General features: G+C 38.9%; 1 protein-coding gene across 2 annotated transcripts in view; it reads right to left on the bottom strand.

Annotated features, from left to right (window-relative positions):
* CCDC80 (coiled-coil domain containing 80) overlaps positions 1-17201 on the bottom strand; it is a 36890-nt gene that overhangs the window by 1123 nt on the left and 18566 nt on the right. For both annotated transcript variants that reach the window (XM_033211287.1, XM_033211288.1), the window contains exons 4-7: positions 12578-12714; positions 10647-10795; positions 3743-3846; positions 915-995 (exon numbers count right to left, since the gene is read on the bottom strand). In XM_033211287.1, the coding sequence (XP_033067178.1) occupies positions 915-995; positions 3743-3846; positions 10647-10795; positions 12578-12714 (471 nt within the window). The remainder of the gene's footprint in view (positions 1-914; positions 996-3742; positions 3847-10646; positions 10796-12577; positions 12715-17201) is intronic.

Raw genomic sequence — 17201 nt, 5'->3', positions numbered from 1 at the left:
TTAAACTATTGTGAATAGTGATAAGAATAAAGGGGAAGGAGAAAAGGAGCTGCTGATAAGAATAAAGGGGAAGGAGAAAAGTGTCTGCTGTGTTCGACACTCTGCTAAGTATTTTACACACATTATTTTATTTAAAGAGCTTGGTCTTGGAAGAAAGGACTGAATTTGCTTTCTGAAACCTCAGTCAGTAGTCTTGTTTTGTTTTGTTTTGTTTTTGAGATGGAGTCTTGCTCTGTCACCCAGACTGGAGTGCAGTGGTGTGCTCTCGGCTCACTGCAACCTCCACCTCCGAGGTTCAAGCAATTGTCCTACCTCAACCTCCCAAGTAGCTGGGATTACAGGTGCATGCCACCATGCCTGGCTAAGTTTTATATTTTTTGTAGAGACAAGTTTTACCGTGTTGGCCAGGCTGGTTTCAAACTCCTGACCCCAAGTGTTCTGCCCTCCTGGGCCTCCCAAAGTGCTGGGATTACAGGCATGAGCCACCGTGCCTGGCTTCTCTGAGCCTTTTAGTGTATGTCCTTATCTGTTGAAAGGGAATCAACGAGATATGACCTATGTGCCTCACAAAACTATTGTGAGAATTAAATGATATAAAATAGAAGAAAATGCTTTGTAAACCATAAGGGCCTATACGGACCCCCCAAAAGCATTATTTTAGTTAAGAAAAATGGATAGTTTTACTGTTACTTTGAATGGTTTATATTAGAAATAATGTAAGTCCCTGTACTCCACACCCCTTCCTCTCCATATCCCATGCACACACATGCACACATGCACAAGTACATGAAGTGGGAGGAGGAATCAGTGAACTTTGTTCACCTTAGAGATACACCCACTGCTAGCATATAGCTTAATGTAATTTAACTGAACTTAACACTAGTTCATACTGTTTCAAAATAACAACACATTACCATTAATTGGGAACAGTTCTAACACTCCCCCAACTTCCTCTCCAACGCCTAAAAGCTTCAGAATGGTTATGTGGCGCAGACCTGAGAGAAAAAAGAAAACCATAGAATTAGAGGAAAGGGTTAGAAGTCATTTTCCACAAAGCCCTGATATCTGACAATTAAAAATCTCTTAAATTTAAAAAGAATATGGAGCATAACCTGATTGAGAAGAATCATCCATTTAAAATTTTTACCATAAGGAAGCAAATACTTTCAAAACCTCGAAGAAGACCAACTGTGATTCTCATTCTACTAAATGACAAAAAAAAAAAAAAAAAAAGAAAAGAAAGAAAAGATGAAGCCATTGGAACATTAAAATATCTGAGCTGATCTAAGCTAGTTAGTGTTGTGAATTTATAACAGCTTTTATGGCTAACTTAACTTTCAGAGAAAAGACTATAGACTCCATCAATTGTGATGGTTAAAGAAATTGTTCTGCTTTCTCACACAAAACCGTGTTGGCTTAAAGGATATGGTTTGTTTGTTTGTTTTTGTTTGTTTTTTACCACTAATTTAGAGGATTCAAAGGCAAAACATTTAAGCAAGCACAGCTTGCCTTCATATCCTCTGCTAAAGTTTCAGGACATGGGGGAAGGTCATGCCTTGGTAGCTTGTTGGAATTCTTTTGTTTTTTTTTTTTTGAGGCGGAGTCTTGCTCTGCCGCCCAGGCTGGAGTGCAGTGGCCGGATCTCAGCTCACGGCAAGCTCCGCCTCCCGGGTTTACGTCATTCTCCTGCCTCAGCCTCCCGAGTAGCTGGGACTACAGGTGCCCGCCATCTCGCCCGGCTAGTTTTTTTGTATTTTTAGTAGAGACGGGGTTTCGCCGTGTTAGCCAGGATGGTCTCGATCTCCTGACCTCCGATCCGCCCGTCTCGGCCTCCCAAAGTGCTGGGATTACAGGCTTGAGCCACCGCGCCCGGCCTGTTGGAATTCTTTTGAAGATGAAGTGCACATGAAGAGAATTCTGGAGAAAGAAAATAGGAGGACAAAGGGACTGTCAAGCCATCATATCAAGCTTTCATGGTTTTAAATAAAATCCCAACCTAGTCAGGGTAATAACTTGGAACTAATAATAAGATTGTTGGTGCTGTTTATTGTCCAGGAGAGAAAATTGAACACTGCCATGGGAGGGCACTTCTAAGGTGAAGCTAAAATCTAGGCACAATGCTATTCAAGAAAATATTTTTTCACCTTTACTCTTTTCCCAGAGAAGTGAAGTATTCTGTTCTACATATTGATTAGTCATGTTTTCAAAAGGGAAGATCATCAATTTAATTATTCATTAATTAATAAATGTGAACATGATTTGTTCACGTTTCGGGTATATTACAAAAGGGTTTGCTTTCACAATGTGACATAGGATCTGTGTGCAGAGATTTAAAAATAAAGTACCACCACATAGCTGCTACAAAAGCATCTTTGGAAAATTAACAAACTGTGGCTTTATACTTTTTTTGTAAAGGTTCTTAACTGCTGTAAGAACTTCTATCTTAACTGGCAACATTGGTGGCTATAAATAAAGTGAACTTAAGAATACTGGCACAATCAAATTTATATGTTAATATAAAGTCTTAAATTATTAACCTTGATAATAGGAGTACAAATAAAAATTTCTGAATTTTCTATTGTTCTTACTATTATGAGCTTGGTTTTGGCCTTCCTTTGAGTTATTTCATATCTTAAAATTAAAATGTACTTATAATTTACACATACTAGGTCATAACAAGGACCTTGGCTCTGTTAATGCTTTACAAAACTTACATTCCTCCCTTTTTTAAAAAAAAATCAAGCACAGTTTTGTAACTAGTAGATGATTCTTCCTCCTAATAGAGGCATCAAAATAATGGTGATTCATCTATATTCTACTGGAGAATTTTTAAATTTGTTGCCCTTAGCTACTTCCCCCTGACCCTGCCCCTGCCCAATGAATCTCTCAAAATTCTCCTTCTGCAGAGGCATATCTCATATGAGATTTCACTCATGACTTCTACTCTTGAAATTGTAGTCATCCCCTTGATTTATCATTGAACTTAGTAGTAAGTTCTATATACTATTCATTTTACTGCCTATATATCCATGTCCAAAATGATATTAGCTCCTTCAGGACACTAGAATAAAAATGTTTGGTAAATAAAGCATATATTCGTTTTCAAAATACTGAGCGATTCACTACAAAAAAACAGTAAACTATGTTTTTCTTTGGCTTGCTTGTCTTTAAAATAAGGTTTTATTTAAGACATCTTGCTACTTTCTTAGTGCTCAGTTATAAAAATCATTTTTTAATAAAATTCATTCACTAAGTCTTATGAGTTTTGAAGATAAAAATCATTTTTAAGAGAAGGACAATATAGTCTGCTTCAATTAATATATTAATTCCCAGAGCCACTCCTATTTTAAAAAAAGACATTTAATCTATGGAGTATCCAATGATGGTATGTAAGTAGATATTCAAGTATTCCTTAAGTGAATGATAATACCTAAGTGAGACAAATAAAAAAAAATACTGAAGACAAATGATACAGATCATTAAAAGTAAATCAGAAGATATTTTCAAACACATGAATGAAGAACTAGAGAGGAGAGAATATTGAGGGAAAAAAAAATCCACAGTCGACTAAAGCTCTAGTCTAAAAGCAACTTTATACTCAATATAATAGAGTATGTGTCTGGAAACCTGAACAGTCTGAACTGGGAATCATTTTGATGATCTAAGGTTCTATGTTCCATTTTAGAATTGACCGGGAGGAGAGTGGTATGGGAAAGCAGTAATGAGGTGGCTTCCCACTCACCAAAATTGCATGCCTGACCACTGAGGGCAGAGAGCTGCTGTGAATAGGCCCAGTCTTCATCGTTAGGAGCAGAGATCACCAGCAACCTCCTCCTCCACCGGAACCTGGAAAAAAAAGCAGGACACCATTATTCCTTACTGCTTCAAACAATAGAAACCAGTGTAGGAAACCAGAGTGACTTAGGCTAGCAATTTTTTTCTGTGCCCAGAAAAAAAAACAAACAAAAAAAACACATGCTTAGAACTGTCCCATAGCTTCTCAAAGCCATTAAACTGCATTGCTACACTCTTGTAGTTTTTCTGTTGTAACTTCACAGTCTTTCTGCCTTGGCATTTGCATGACGTGTCAAGTATGAGTCTGTGGTCACCATGCCTAGTGAGGTCACTTGGGGAGAGACAAACTCTCAGATGCAATGAAGACAGGCCAAAATTGTACATTAGACTGTAGCAACAGAAATGAGAAACTCAGAAGGTAACTGAAGAGAACTGGTCTTAGTAGAGTTACTGCTAGAGTTTAGAGGGAGTTAAGAAATGAATATATGGATAGGAGATAGAGTAGAAAAAGGTAACTGAATTTTAAGTAGATTACAGTGACAGGAAAAAGGAAAATGAAAGAGTGGTTTAAAGATTCAAAGAGGATTCCTGGAAAAACAAAACCCTATGTACCTTCCTCAGTAGCCAGTGGTTCTTCCAGAGGCAAATGCAATTTCTAAAATATACCCTATTATGAATAAGAGCCAATGCTTACAAAGTACTTCTATGAAGTGGAATGATATTAAGCCTAGAACTATAAGATTTTAGAATGTATAGTAAACTTAGTTTCTGTTTTTACAGTTCCAACACAGTAGAGTAGTAGAAAAGGCTTTTGTATTTTTGGGTGTCATTGAGTGTATCACTCAGTTCACCAAAGTCTCAGTTTTTCCTTATTTCTTTTTCTTTTTTCTTTTCTTTTCTTTTCCTTTTTTTTTTTTTTTTTTTTGAGACAGAGTCTCACTCTGTCACCAAGGCTGGAGTACGGTGGCATGATCTCGGCTCACTGCAACCTCCGCCTCCCGGGTTCAAGTGATTCTCCTGCCTCAGCCTCCCGAGTAGCTGGGACTACAGGTGCGTGCCACCACACCTGGCTAATTCTTTTGTATATTTAGTAAAGATGGGGTTTCACTGTGTTAGCCAGGATGGTCTTGATCTCCTGACTTCGTGATCCGCCCACCTCAGCCTTCCAAAGTGCTGGGATTACAGGCGTGAGCCACTGTGCCCGGCCTTCCTTATTTTTAAAATCAAAAATAGCAGTATGTTGTTCACAGGAATGTTACAAGAATTCAATTCTCAAACCTATCAATGCAAGTTATCTACATGATGACACGGATATAGAAGATTATGTCTTAATCTGCAGGCTTCTAGATGTAGAACTTAATTCATTAACAGACATTGACATCATCCATCACGGCACCATCAAATAACCTATTCAGTCCTTAGGTTTGTGTATCATTTTATAGCTCACTTTCACCAACGCAATATGGTTCTTCTTTAGAGCTCAGTGAGGCTGCAGATTATTTTCCCCATTATGCAGATAGCAAAACAAGGCTTAGAGAAGTGAATAACTTGCCCAACTAGTAAATCTAAGAAGCATTACCAAAATACAGACACTTCTCTGACTCCTGGTCCAGTGGTTTCCCTGATCTACTACCCTCAGACATATTTTGGCTGCTGCTCTCAGGGTCTGCAAGAGGGTATAAAGGAGAGAGGGTATGCATCTAAGGGGCAACTGTATAGAGTTGTCTCAACTTTCATCTTCACTGGAGTTTTGCTTTTTGCCTTCAGTGCAGGTGACTGCAGGGTGTTAGTGCACTCATAGAGCTGACATCCAGTTAATTTTATTCATGGCTTTGATCCCTGTGCTCCTTCTAGCATCAGGAGTGAACATGAGAGTTTTCAACCCCAAAGAAAATGGCCTCTTGAGGGAATAGTGGTTTGGGTGAATAAGAGAAAATGATAGTTTGATGAAATACAACCTCTGAATGGATGCCTGTCGCAAAGTTTGCCAAGTATTGCTTGCTGTGACGTTACATTCACTTCCTCTGCTTTTTTTTTTTTTTTTTAAGGGAAAGAAAAACTAAAATCTCTACTGAGGACAGGGAGCTGAATGTGTTTGGCACGAAGGACAAGAGAGGAGCCTCTGACACTATCCAATGTTTCTTAGGAAGGGAACAGTGACTGCTGTCGGATCACAAACATGACAGTCTCAGGTACTTCTCCTGCTTCCTTAGGAGGCATGCCAGACCAGCACTGGCCCCCTAGCCAGCATCCAAACCAGACCAGCCTTCCTGGCCTCACACAGAGCTGTAGGGTGTCTTGGAAGGAGCTATTTTGGGTGAGGTCTATTTTAGTTTGTTTACCTATGTGCACACTGAATGCAGTCCTGATTGGAGAGGGATGGGATCTCAGACTCCCTGTCCCAGACACAACTAAGAGAAGGTCATTTCCCCTAAGTCATGATTCAGCTTCCCACAGACCTTCACATTAAGATACAAGGTCCCAGCTCATGACACGGAAGGAAACTTCCAAAAGATGTAACAAGAGTTGTGAAACTGACCCAGACCCTTATTTTAGACAAATTGTTTTTCTGTCACTTTAGCTTCCCAGGAAATAAAAACTTTACAAGCTATGAATGTGTTTGCTTCTCTTAACTGGCATGCCCAGATTAGTATGCATTTGCCCACTCTTTGGGGCTTCTGTCTCAGGGAAAGGTGATTATACCCTGAACCAAATGAATGCTATTGAAGACTAGACTGGCTTCAGAGTCCGGTCAGCTGAAACTAGCCTGTGTAAACCCACCAACCACTCAGCAAATTTGAAGGAAAATTCCCATTTGGATACTGGTTTAATCGCAGGACTGTAATTTTTTTTTTTTTTTTTTTCATTTCTGTTTGCCTGGGTTTCAATTCTGGAGTATTTACTAAATCTCTTTCTGGTAACTCTTCCTTGATGGAAAGTTCTCTATAGGACCAGAATAACTATCCTAGGACTACTAATAAGTAGCATTTATTGACTACTTGCTTTGTACTAGGTCCTGGGCCATCTTCACCTTTAGTATTGAATGTACCCTTCACAATAGTCTTAAACAAAAATACACTTACAATTTTCATTTTGCAAATGAGAAAATTGAAGCCCAGAATAGTTAAGTAATTAGCTCAGGGTCACACAGCTAGTAAATGGAGGAACCTGGAGTCGAACTCATTTTGTCTTGCTCGTGTCTTTAAGTAGTACACTATTCCACTTTAATCCTTCCAATAAATTACGATTATTAGCAGAATGATTTTATGAGTTGTGACTACAAGTCAGGTACCGTTATGGGACATCCAAATTGTAATTATATATATCTCTGAATATCCATGAAAGATGTATATTCCTATAGTAGTAATGAAGATAAGAGCCCATAAAACTCTTACATTAGGTGGAAAATACATTTACACATCTTAGGACCCTATCTAGTTCAAAAGACTTTATAGTATTTGTACATTTCTTAAGAATCAAAAAAATACAAAATTTAAGTAATCAACCTACAGGAATATTACAAGCTTTTGTGAATGAAGAAAACTGAGATAATGTCAGCTTTCCTTTTAAAATGTTGAAACCCATGACATAGTGGTTATAAAAAGACAGTCTACCTAGGGATGCTAAGAAGAATCTCTGAGGATGTCTGTAACTGCCAGTCTCATGACAAATCTCTGGTTTTAAGTAACATCAATGAACTGGATGATAACTGTCTGCTTTATAGGGTGGGCAACCTGAGTTTACTGGGATAGATCACTAACCCTGGAAGATTTAGAATTCAGAAGAAAAAGTTTCCAAATAATCAAAATTATAGTAACACAGTAATTATGTATTAGTATTATATATATGTTTGTATATATATATATAATTCTGGTTATATATATATTATGCATATATATAAAATTTATATTATTGTGAAGCTTAAGAGAATTTGGCCTAATAAAATGACAACCTGAAACTCCAAATAAGAATGTGTAATTAAGTGATTGGTTTAGACGTGTGGCTAAGTTGAAATCTTACAGTGTATGCAGTTTTTGGAATATCTGAGAGAACATTAGATTCACTGTATTTGTAAAATTAACTTATTAAACTTACAGATCTTTAAGTACTCAGAAAGATTTTGTTTGTTTAATTTCAAATAATTGAAAGAAATGTATTAAATGCATAATGCCTATGTGAAATGATGAAGTTGTTTAATTACTAGGTTTATAAGCAAGATCAAACATTATTCAAAGCCCTCTTAAAAGCGATGGCAAAAGTTTGCTGTGTTACAAATTGGAAAATAAAATTTAGAAGCCTAATTCAGAAGTTTTGGAACTGAGATCTTGAATTTATAACTTGAAATATATTTAACACTGTTAAAATCAAAAATAAACTTCTAAAGAATTTCTACCTTAAAAAGAAAAAAACAAAAGCACGTCAAGAGCAAAAGAAAAGAAAAAACTTCTGAATTAGGCTTCTAAATTTTATTTTCCAATTCATAACCCAGCAAATTTTTGCCATCACTTTTAAGAGGGCTTTGAATAATGTTTGATCTTGCTTATAAACCCAGTAATTAAACAACTTTATCATTTCACATAGGCATTATACATTTAATACATTTATTTCAATTATCGTCACCTAAAGTCATGATCTGGGATTAGAAGTTGGTGTTTTAGTACCCCCGAGACCAGACAAAGAGCCATTGTCCAGTGAAGTTCAGAGTTCTTTCTCAGTGGAGGCTGACCCTAAGGCTGAGTTGATTTTAAGTCCTTATGAAGGTGTATGCCTTCTATTTCCATTTTGGATACTTGCACTGCATTGAGAATTTGGATGAAGGAAGAGCCTTGGGTTCCTTTCAGAGCTGAAATTCTGTGGTTTTAAGAGTTTCTTACTTTTGCTTCAAATTCTAGGCCTTTAGGTTCAGAACTAATAATAATTCACATCATATTTTCAAAAGGAGCATAAGATGAGAAGGTAGATTTGGGGAGTCAAATTGTCCCAGGGTACTGACTCCTAGAGCTGACACTAGCTCAGTGATGAAAGTTACTTAACCTCCATTGGCTTCAGTTGTCTCTCCTGCAACATGACAACAGTCACAGTATTTAGATCATGGGATTCTTGTAAGGGTAAAACTAAGCAATGAAGGTGAAGTGCTTGGCCCAGAGATTAGCACACAAAAAGTGGTCACAGGTATAATGGCTATGTGAAATGGAGATGGATGGAGATAGAGCTGCTTGCTATCGTTTTTAATTTTATGGGTGAGAGATTTTTCAGGCAGGTTAATTGAAAAGGGTCAACATAGTGAGTAAGTTGCAGACTCGAAACTTGGATGAATGGTAAGTTCTGTGCTCTTTATATATCATGATGTTACTTCCTAGAAGACCCAAGCTTCACAAATCTGTAGAAATTCAGATTATCCACTTCCTAATTATATCCTTCTTAAAGCTCTGTCTCATATATGGAGAATGTGCTTTTAGCGACATGAGTAAAGATTTGGCTTGGAGGTGCAAGCACTAAATGTGTATTACATGCTTGCTTGGTTTCTGGAGCCCCTTAACCACACAGTATAGCTGGAGTGGCATTTATACTGGGACCTCTGTAAGTTTGTTGTGTATAGTTTTCTGCAACTTTGCACCTCCGAGGGCCCCAAAGTCTCTGTAGAAGTTTCATCCTACATCGGGGGAGTGAAGGAGAAGGGAGAAAAGTGGATTTGTCAGAGGCATTTAAACCAAAGGAACTCCATCTTAAATAGGAGCTGGGTAAAATGAGGCTAAAAATCTACTGGGCTGCATTCCCAGACGATTAAGGCATTCTAAGTTACAGGATGAGACAGGAAGTCAGCATAAAATACAGGTCATAAAGAACTTGATGATAAAACAGTTTCCAGTAAAGGGGCCAGCCAAAATCCACCAAAATCAAAATGGCGATGAGAGTGACTTCTGGTCATCCTCACTGCTACACTCCCAGCACCATGACAGTTTACAAATGCCATAGCAATGTCGGGAAGTTACCCTATATGGTCTAAAAACGAGAGGCAAGTATAATCCATCCCGTGTTTAGCATATCATCGAAAAATAACCACAAAAATGGGCAGCCAGCAGCCCTCTGGGCTGCTCAGTCTATGGAGTAGCTATCCTTTTATTTCTTTACTTTCTTAATAAACTTGCTTTCACTTTGCACTGCAGATTCGCCCTGAATTCTTTCTTGCACGAGATCCACAAACCCTCTCTTGGGGTCTGGATTGGGACCCTTGTCCTGTAACAGATTGTTTTTACACTATTCTCTGGGTATGCTCCTCCCCCATGGACACTGGGGTTGTCACAAGATGGCCTTCAATAAATGACACTGTCGAAAAATTCATGAAACTGGGTCAAGAGGATTTCTCCTTTTGAGGTCTTAGTGGGGCTTTTGTTGTTTCCTGCAGAGTTGGAAGGAAGCGGAAAATCAAGCACAGTGTGCCAAATCCTGTTTGGAACCAGAAGGGGCCTAATAAATAAATATGCAAAATAGAAATGCTACATGCAGAGATCTCCAGATTTACTGACTGAGTAAATTAACCTTCTTGGGAGGTCAGGATTCTATTTTCTGTACAAAAAAAAAGAGCAAAAAAAAAAGAAAAAAAAGGAGAAAAGAACTATCCAGAGCCACCAAATCAACACTGATGCTTGGAGCTGAACCCAGCCAGCCTTATAGCCAGAGACACTTCAACAGGACAAGACAAATCCCAGTGGTCAAAGATGGGTAGGTTTTTCTCCAGTGGGGGTTACTCTCTGTAAACACATGTGGGCTCTGTGTGTCTTTGGCATTTTCATGAGCTCACTCAGAACAAATTTGCACCTTCCTCTTTCGCAACTCCAAAGGTGATGTACCTGGATAGGAAGTTCTCCAGGGACTGCTTTTTGTCCTCTTTGCAAACAATGCCCTCCTTCTTCTGCTTCTCCATATCTTTGATTCGGGACTGGAAAGTATCGATCAGATCAAACACAGACTTCATTGTTATTGGCACCTCATAGTATTGCTGTTTAAGAAAGAATAGAATGCATTTAATGTACAAGTGCATTTCTTTTCTCTATTCAGAGGATAGAGAACCTGTGAGAATTCAGAGGAGCTCTGGGGAAATCTTTGAAATCAGAGCCTGGAGGACATATTGCTTCATAAATGTTCTCCTGCAATAGTACCCTCTGCTGATGTTTTGAGGGTTAGATTCCATGAAACAACTGCCTCTTTTACAAGGAATTCTTAACTACACTCCTTTTATTGGAAAGGGTCCATGCCTTCCTCACCATATAAGTCCTATATTCACCTCTCTACCTTTGGCACTAAGGTTCCTATTGACTAACAACTGGAGAAGAAGTGAGAAACACTGTACCTAACACAGGAAACTAAATGGAATGACATGTTCGAGTGTGTAACCTGAGCAATAAGAGTAGTTTTCCACCAAGGCCTGTTCTGTGGTCCCAGGGATTGTGTTACTGAGTAAGCATCACTTAATATTAAGTCATGCTTTTTACATATTCTCAGAAATAAGTTGGGATCCAACTTAAAGACAATGAAATTCAGGTTCCTGAATTACAGTTGCCTGGACTTACAAAAGCAACTTTAGATGGATTTAGGGGCTGGCTGAGCATAATCAGTGTAAGCTGGAGAGCAGTCTGGACATGGCTCGAAGCTCCGCCTTCCGTGGGAATTCAGTAAATCACAGAATGTGAGAGCTGATAAGGACCTTAGAGATTATTTGGCCCAATCTCTCTCATTAGAGATGGGACAACACATGTGCAGAATTAGCTAATGATGCCATCTCTCCAGATCCAGAAACATATTGCATGTTGGATCAGCTATTCTGATAGCACAGACAGCCTTTTCTCCCCTGAAGATTCTCATGCAAGCATGGTATATGGATGACTTTTTCATGGATATTTTTTATGTTCCCCATTTCACATGGTTTCAGAAGCCTGGAATTTTAAAAGAATATTTTGATAAGTGGTTTTAAAAATTGTTTAGGGAATGCTTTAAAAAGGTATTAAGATAAACTTTAGTAAAATGTATTTTCAGTGATATAGTGCCAGTATGCCAGAATTGTTAAGATAGTGGGTTCTGGAGCCAGCCTCTGTGGGAATGAAGTTCAACATTAACTGCGTGGTGACCTTGGGCTGGTTACTTAACCATTCTGGGCCTCTGTGTTTTCCTCTGTGAAACAAAAATAATACTAGCATTTATCTTAGACGTGTGAGATAAGGATTGCAAAGGGTTGAAGAAAGTGCCAAGCATAAGGAAAGCACTTGATAAAGAGACTATTTTTGTTATTGTTATTATTACATGGCATAGTTTTTCATGGTTTAGAACCTTTGTCCGTAAGCATAGAAAGAAAGTAGGTGTAAAACCCCAAACTCTTGTCCACATTGGATCAGGAAGCACACTTCTAGACCCCTCTGAGATAGGCCTACATTAAATATGGGTTTCTTGAAGGCAGAGACCACTCTTCACCTTTTATCTCCAGGACCTGGCACATCATAGCTCTTTAACCAGTTTCTTATGAATGTAAAACATTGGTGTTAGAAAAGAATTTAGTCTGAGTCAAGTAGCTGGGCTGTGGGAAGTCACTCCAACTCAGTCTTTGCCAGATACCACATTTCTGGATGCAAATTCATAGGACAACATGGAAAATTTGGCTCATCTCAAAATCTTCCCACTTATAAAATAATTTATGCTTACTCATATATTGAATGGACTCATTAACAAAACAATTCAGATTTGCTATTCTAAAAAATAGCACTGCATTATTCAAAATAAGCAACTGTACCTTGACTCTCAGATCCACATCTGTTAGCACCATGAAGAAGTCATTATAGGTCATTCCGTACTCTTTCCTCAGCTCGCTGATGAGATGCTGGTCTACCAAGTCTTCATCATCCACCACTCGCATGGGCTTCTCATTATCTTAAGGGAAATAAAATGTGAATGAATATGGGTGTGGCAGGACAGAAATCACTGGGAAGTGAATGGGTGAAGGCTCTGGGCCTAATCACACCAGCCTTCATTAGTTTTATATATTCAACTCACATTGTGTTTGAACAAAAGTTTTCAGAGTGAATTAAATATAGAAACAAATACATGAATAAAGTTTTGAAAGCTACTCTTCCATAGATGATCAAGGCTCTATCTCTGTCCATCCTGTTTGTAGCAAACAGGAACAAAGTGAGAGTGGAGACTGCTGTGTCACACACCTAGGAGAAGACTGCAACTCGCCCAGGGAGTCAGTCTTCACCCCAGCTCACCGCCCAGGGAGTCAGTCTTCACCCCAGCTCACCGCCCAGGGAGTCAGTCTTCACCCCAGCTCACCGCCCAGGGAGTCAGTCTTCACCCCAGCTCACCGCCCAGGGAGTCAGTCTTCACCCCAGCTCACCGCCCAGGGAGTCAGTCTTCACCCCAGCTCACTGGGGAACTGGACCAACCCAGACACTTTTATTAAGTTCTCTTTCCATTAAACGTAATTCTGAGTCTAAAATCTGTGTCTGTTCCTCTTTTTTGGTATAGAATTAACTTTGGGACCCAGTAAGCATGTCATATCTATAGTGAAAAATAGAGTTTCTGTTGAAACCTAGTCACAGGTTCATTTTGGCTCCAAAAGAAGTCAAGCTATTCATAATGCAACTTCTGTAAGTGAATACAGTTTCAAACAAAATGTGACAATTTATGGAAATTTTAAATCACTATATATTTTTTCAATTATCAACCCCCCCAAATAAATCCTTATAATTCAGAATGGTTCTGGAAGGTGTCACTGGATTAATGGGAAGCACGAAAATCAAGATACCAGTGGTTTTACATGGCAACTTGTATGTCGGGAAAGCATTTTAACATTCTCAAGGACAGAAGAACTTTATTTACTTCTTCCCTCTCAAACAAGTCACAGTATATCTCTCAACCCTACCTCAGATTTTATCTGCAAAATAATCCCCTATATTAAAAACAAATGTGAAAAATTAACGTTAGCAAATATGTGATAACAGGAAAATTAGCAGTGAGAGCCTATCACTTATTACCAACAGCACTAGCCAGTGAACAGTACTGTACTGCAATACTAGACCATGGTAAAAACAACTGCAATTTTGCAAATGAGATGTTATAATTTGAGTACCACAGACATTACTCTTCATTAATAAAAAGGGGATAATTATAATTTAACTGTTACTTTTATTTGATTAGGATTGTTGAAAGTGTATAAACAAGGAACTTTATTTCTCCAAGACAAATCAAAATGAGAGGGGAAAGAATCAATCTGTTTTCCTTCCCAAAGTCATAACAGTGCTTCATGGAGGTGGTCCAAAGGAAAAGGAGTTGAGAGCCTAGATGAGAACCAAGCACTGTCTGCAACATAAAAAGTGATAGGTCTCATGTATATAAACTATTTTTCAAATGTACATTTTTGTTATTAGAAAAATTTAAATTAATTTGCAATTATGAGATTTATATTTTTAAATGTATCTTGTTGAGTATAAAAACAAGTTGCAAAACAAAATGCATAGTATGACTTTATTCTTGGTTATAAGGAAATAAAAACAAAAGAAGATACATTTATATGGAAATACACATAGGAAAAAGTCCATAGGAAAAGGTGAAGTGAAAACTTTTATTGTTTATTCTGCATACCTATTTTATTCAAATTTTAACAAGGAACATATTTTACTTTGTGAATAGTAATAATAATAATAAAGAAAACCATTCAAAAACTGTTTTTTAAAAAATGTTCTTAACAACTAATGTTCTGATTACAAGACTTTAAAAACCAGATTTTATCTTGTACTTGGAAATTACAATTTTTAATTCCCAATGTACATTCATTCTTGCTTTTGTTCATTCAATGAAATACTTATCACTAATGTCCAGAGTTGGTTCTGTGCTGAGTGCTAGAACCAATAACTCAGAGTTCAAGCTCCTAATTAGAACCAGAATTAGACCATTAGCATCCACTTAATGGATAAAGTCACAAAACCACTGAATGGCTCAGATGGAAGGAAGCTGGAGATAGTAGTAGATTTTTAATATAGCACCAATTCTTCCCTCTCCCTATAGCTATACCCTTGCCAAGTAACTACAGCTTCTTCATATGGGAAATGGGTTGAGCTGTCCTAACTCTTGATTCTGAGCTCATCTATATCACTGGCTTTGGTCAATGGGATATTAGGACAATGACACAAACAGAGGCTAGAAATGGGCTTATGCATTAGGAATTGTTCTTGCTTCTGCCATTTCCATGAGAATATGCCCACACCAGCTTGCTGGAGGATCAATCAAGCCAAGTTACCCTGTTCTCATCCTAACCAAGGCTACCCCAGGCCAGCTGACAGCCCATTGACTCCCAACATGTGTACAAGCCCAGCTAAGATCAGCAGAACCTCTTACCCAACCTGTTGCTGACTGTAGATGCATGAGCAAACCTAATCAAGCCCAGCCCAGATCAGCTGAACCCTAGAAACTTGTCACTAAATGGATGTTTACTGTACGTGCCACTAAGGTTTGTGGTCTTTGTTACCTCACCTTATTATGGCAATAGACAACTGAGTATAGACATTATCTGGCTCCACCCCATCACATTATTAAGGTTGAAACTAAGGAAACTGTAGTGGACACTGTGGTGTGCTGTCCAGATTCTACCTTCAGAACTAAGGGTGCTGTCAATATAAGCAGTTAGATCTCTGACAACTGATCTGCTTAGAAGGGAGCCACCTTTCCCCAAGTCACACCCCTACCATAGGACAGCTCACATTCAATGGTTGATGTAGTAGAAGAGGGGATAGATATAAAAGCTATCCCCTTTGTCTCAAAGTGGACAATTCGGAAGAGCCAACTCTATTGCAGCTCAAATTCACCCTGTCCAGTCTTGTATCCCTCACCCCTCATAAGTATTGTTCCTGTGTTAACTGCCTGCAGGCAAAACTCAGAGTCTCAGAATCTGTTTCTCAGAAAACCCAATCTGTCACAGACCCTGAGATAAGGAGTGACTTGCTCAAGTTCACATTGCAGGTTAATGACAGAGTGAGGTTGGGACTCAGGTGACATCACCTCACTCCCACCCAGTGTTCTCTCTGCTATGCCAAAATGCCTCACACTCAAGGGTAGAGAGGACCCAGGACCAAGATTTAAGGCAAACTTTGCTTTACTAGTATATGGCAAGAAACCAATTTCACAGCCTGTTTTCTTTCAACCAAAATGTTTTCTGAAATATTTCAACCAAACTTTAGAAATAAAATGTTTTGCACTCACAGATTACAGGAATATCTAAATGTTTGTGCTGAGAAGAGGATCTGCCAAAGCAAAACAATGAAAGTCCTAATCAACACTGGATCAGACTAGGGTGGTGGCAACTCTATAGCAGGACAGAGTCCACTCTAGGTCAGTATCTGTGAAGCTACATCCTGTCTCAGCTCCTGCTCCTGCCACAGGTCTTTCTTGAGCTCTGCATTCTATCTAAATCAGGGCTCAGTGTTGAAGTTCTCTTTAGTCTGGAAAAGCAACATAGACTTGGCAGGTTCTTGTTAAATTTATCCAAATTCTGTTTAAGCTCACTAATGATTGTACGGATTACAGGGCTTAGAAGGAAAAATTCTTTTTTAAAAAACAATATTATTATTATTTTTGAGATGGAGTCTTGCTCTGTCACCCAGGTTGGAGTGCAATGGTGCAATCTTGGCTCACTGCAACCTCTGCATCTGCGGTTCAAGTGATCCTTCCACCTCAGTCTCCTAAGTAGCTGGGATTACAGACATGTGCCACCATGGCCACCTAATTTTTTTTTTTTTTGTATTTATAGTACAGACAAGGTTTCACCATGTTGGCCAGGCTGGTCTCGCACTCTTGACCTCAAGTGATTCACCCATCTCAGCCTTCCAAAGTGCTGGGATTATAGGTGTGAGCTACCATGCCCAGCCAGAAGAAAAAAATCTTTTTTTTTTTTTTTTTGAGACAGGGTCTCGCTCTGTCGCCCAGGCTGGAGTGCAGTGGCCGGATCTTAGCTCACTGCAAGCTCCATCTCCCAGGTTTACGCCATTCTCCTGCCTCAGCCTCCCGTGTAGCTGGGACTACAGGCGCCCGCCACCTCGCCCGGCTAGTTTTTTGTATTTTTTTTAGTAGAGACGGGGTTTCACCGTGTTAGCCAGGATGGTCTCGATCTCCTGACCTCGTGATCCACCCGTCTCGGCCTCCCAAAGTGCTGGGATTACAGGCTTGAGCCACTGCGCCCGGCAAGAAAAAAATCTTTAGGAAACATTGTCTAAACTGTCTACGTGCAACAGATCCAGCTGAAATGCTTCATAGATTCAAGCCCATTTTGTGAGATTTGGACCTAAGATTATTGAGGTAAGGGATTCCCAGGGAAGGTGAACTCTATTATGTGTCAATAAGGTCTGGCCCTAGAAGTGGGACAT

This window comes from Trachypithecus francoisi, unplaced genomic scaffold (genome assembly GCF_009764315.1).
Source record: "Trachypithecus francoisi isolate TF-2019V2 unplaced genomic scaffold, Tfra_2.0 Lachesis_group0, whole genome shotgun sequence".
NCBI classification, from domain to species: Eukaryota; Metazoa; Chordata; class Mammalia; order Primates; family Cercopithecidae; genus Trachypithecus; species Trachypithecus francoisi.
The sequence above is the reverse complement of the archived record's forward strand: the minus strand, read 5'-3'. Positions and strand labels throughout refer to the sequence as shown.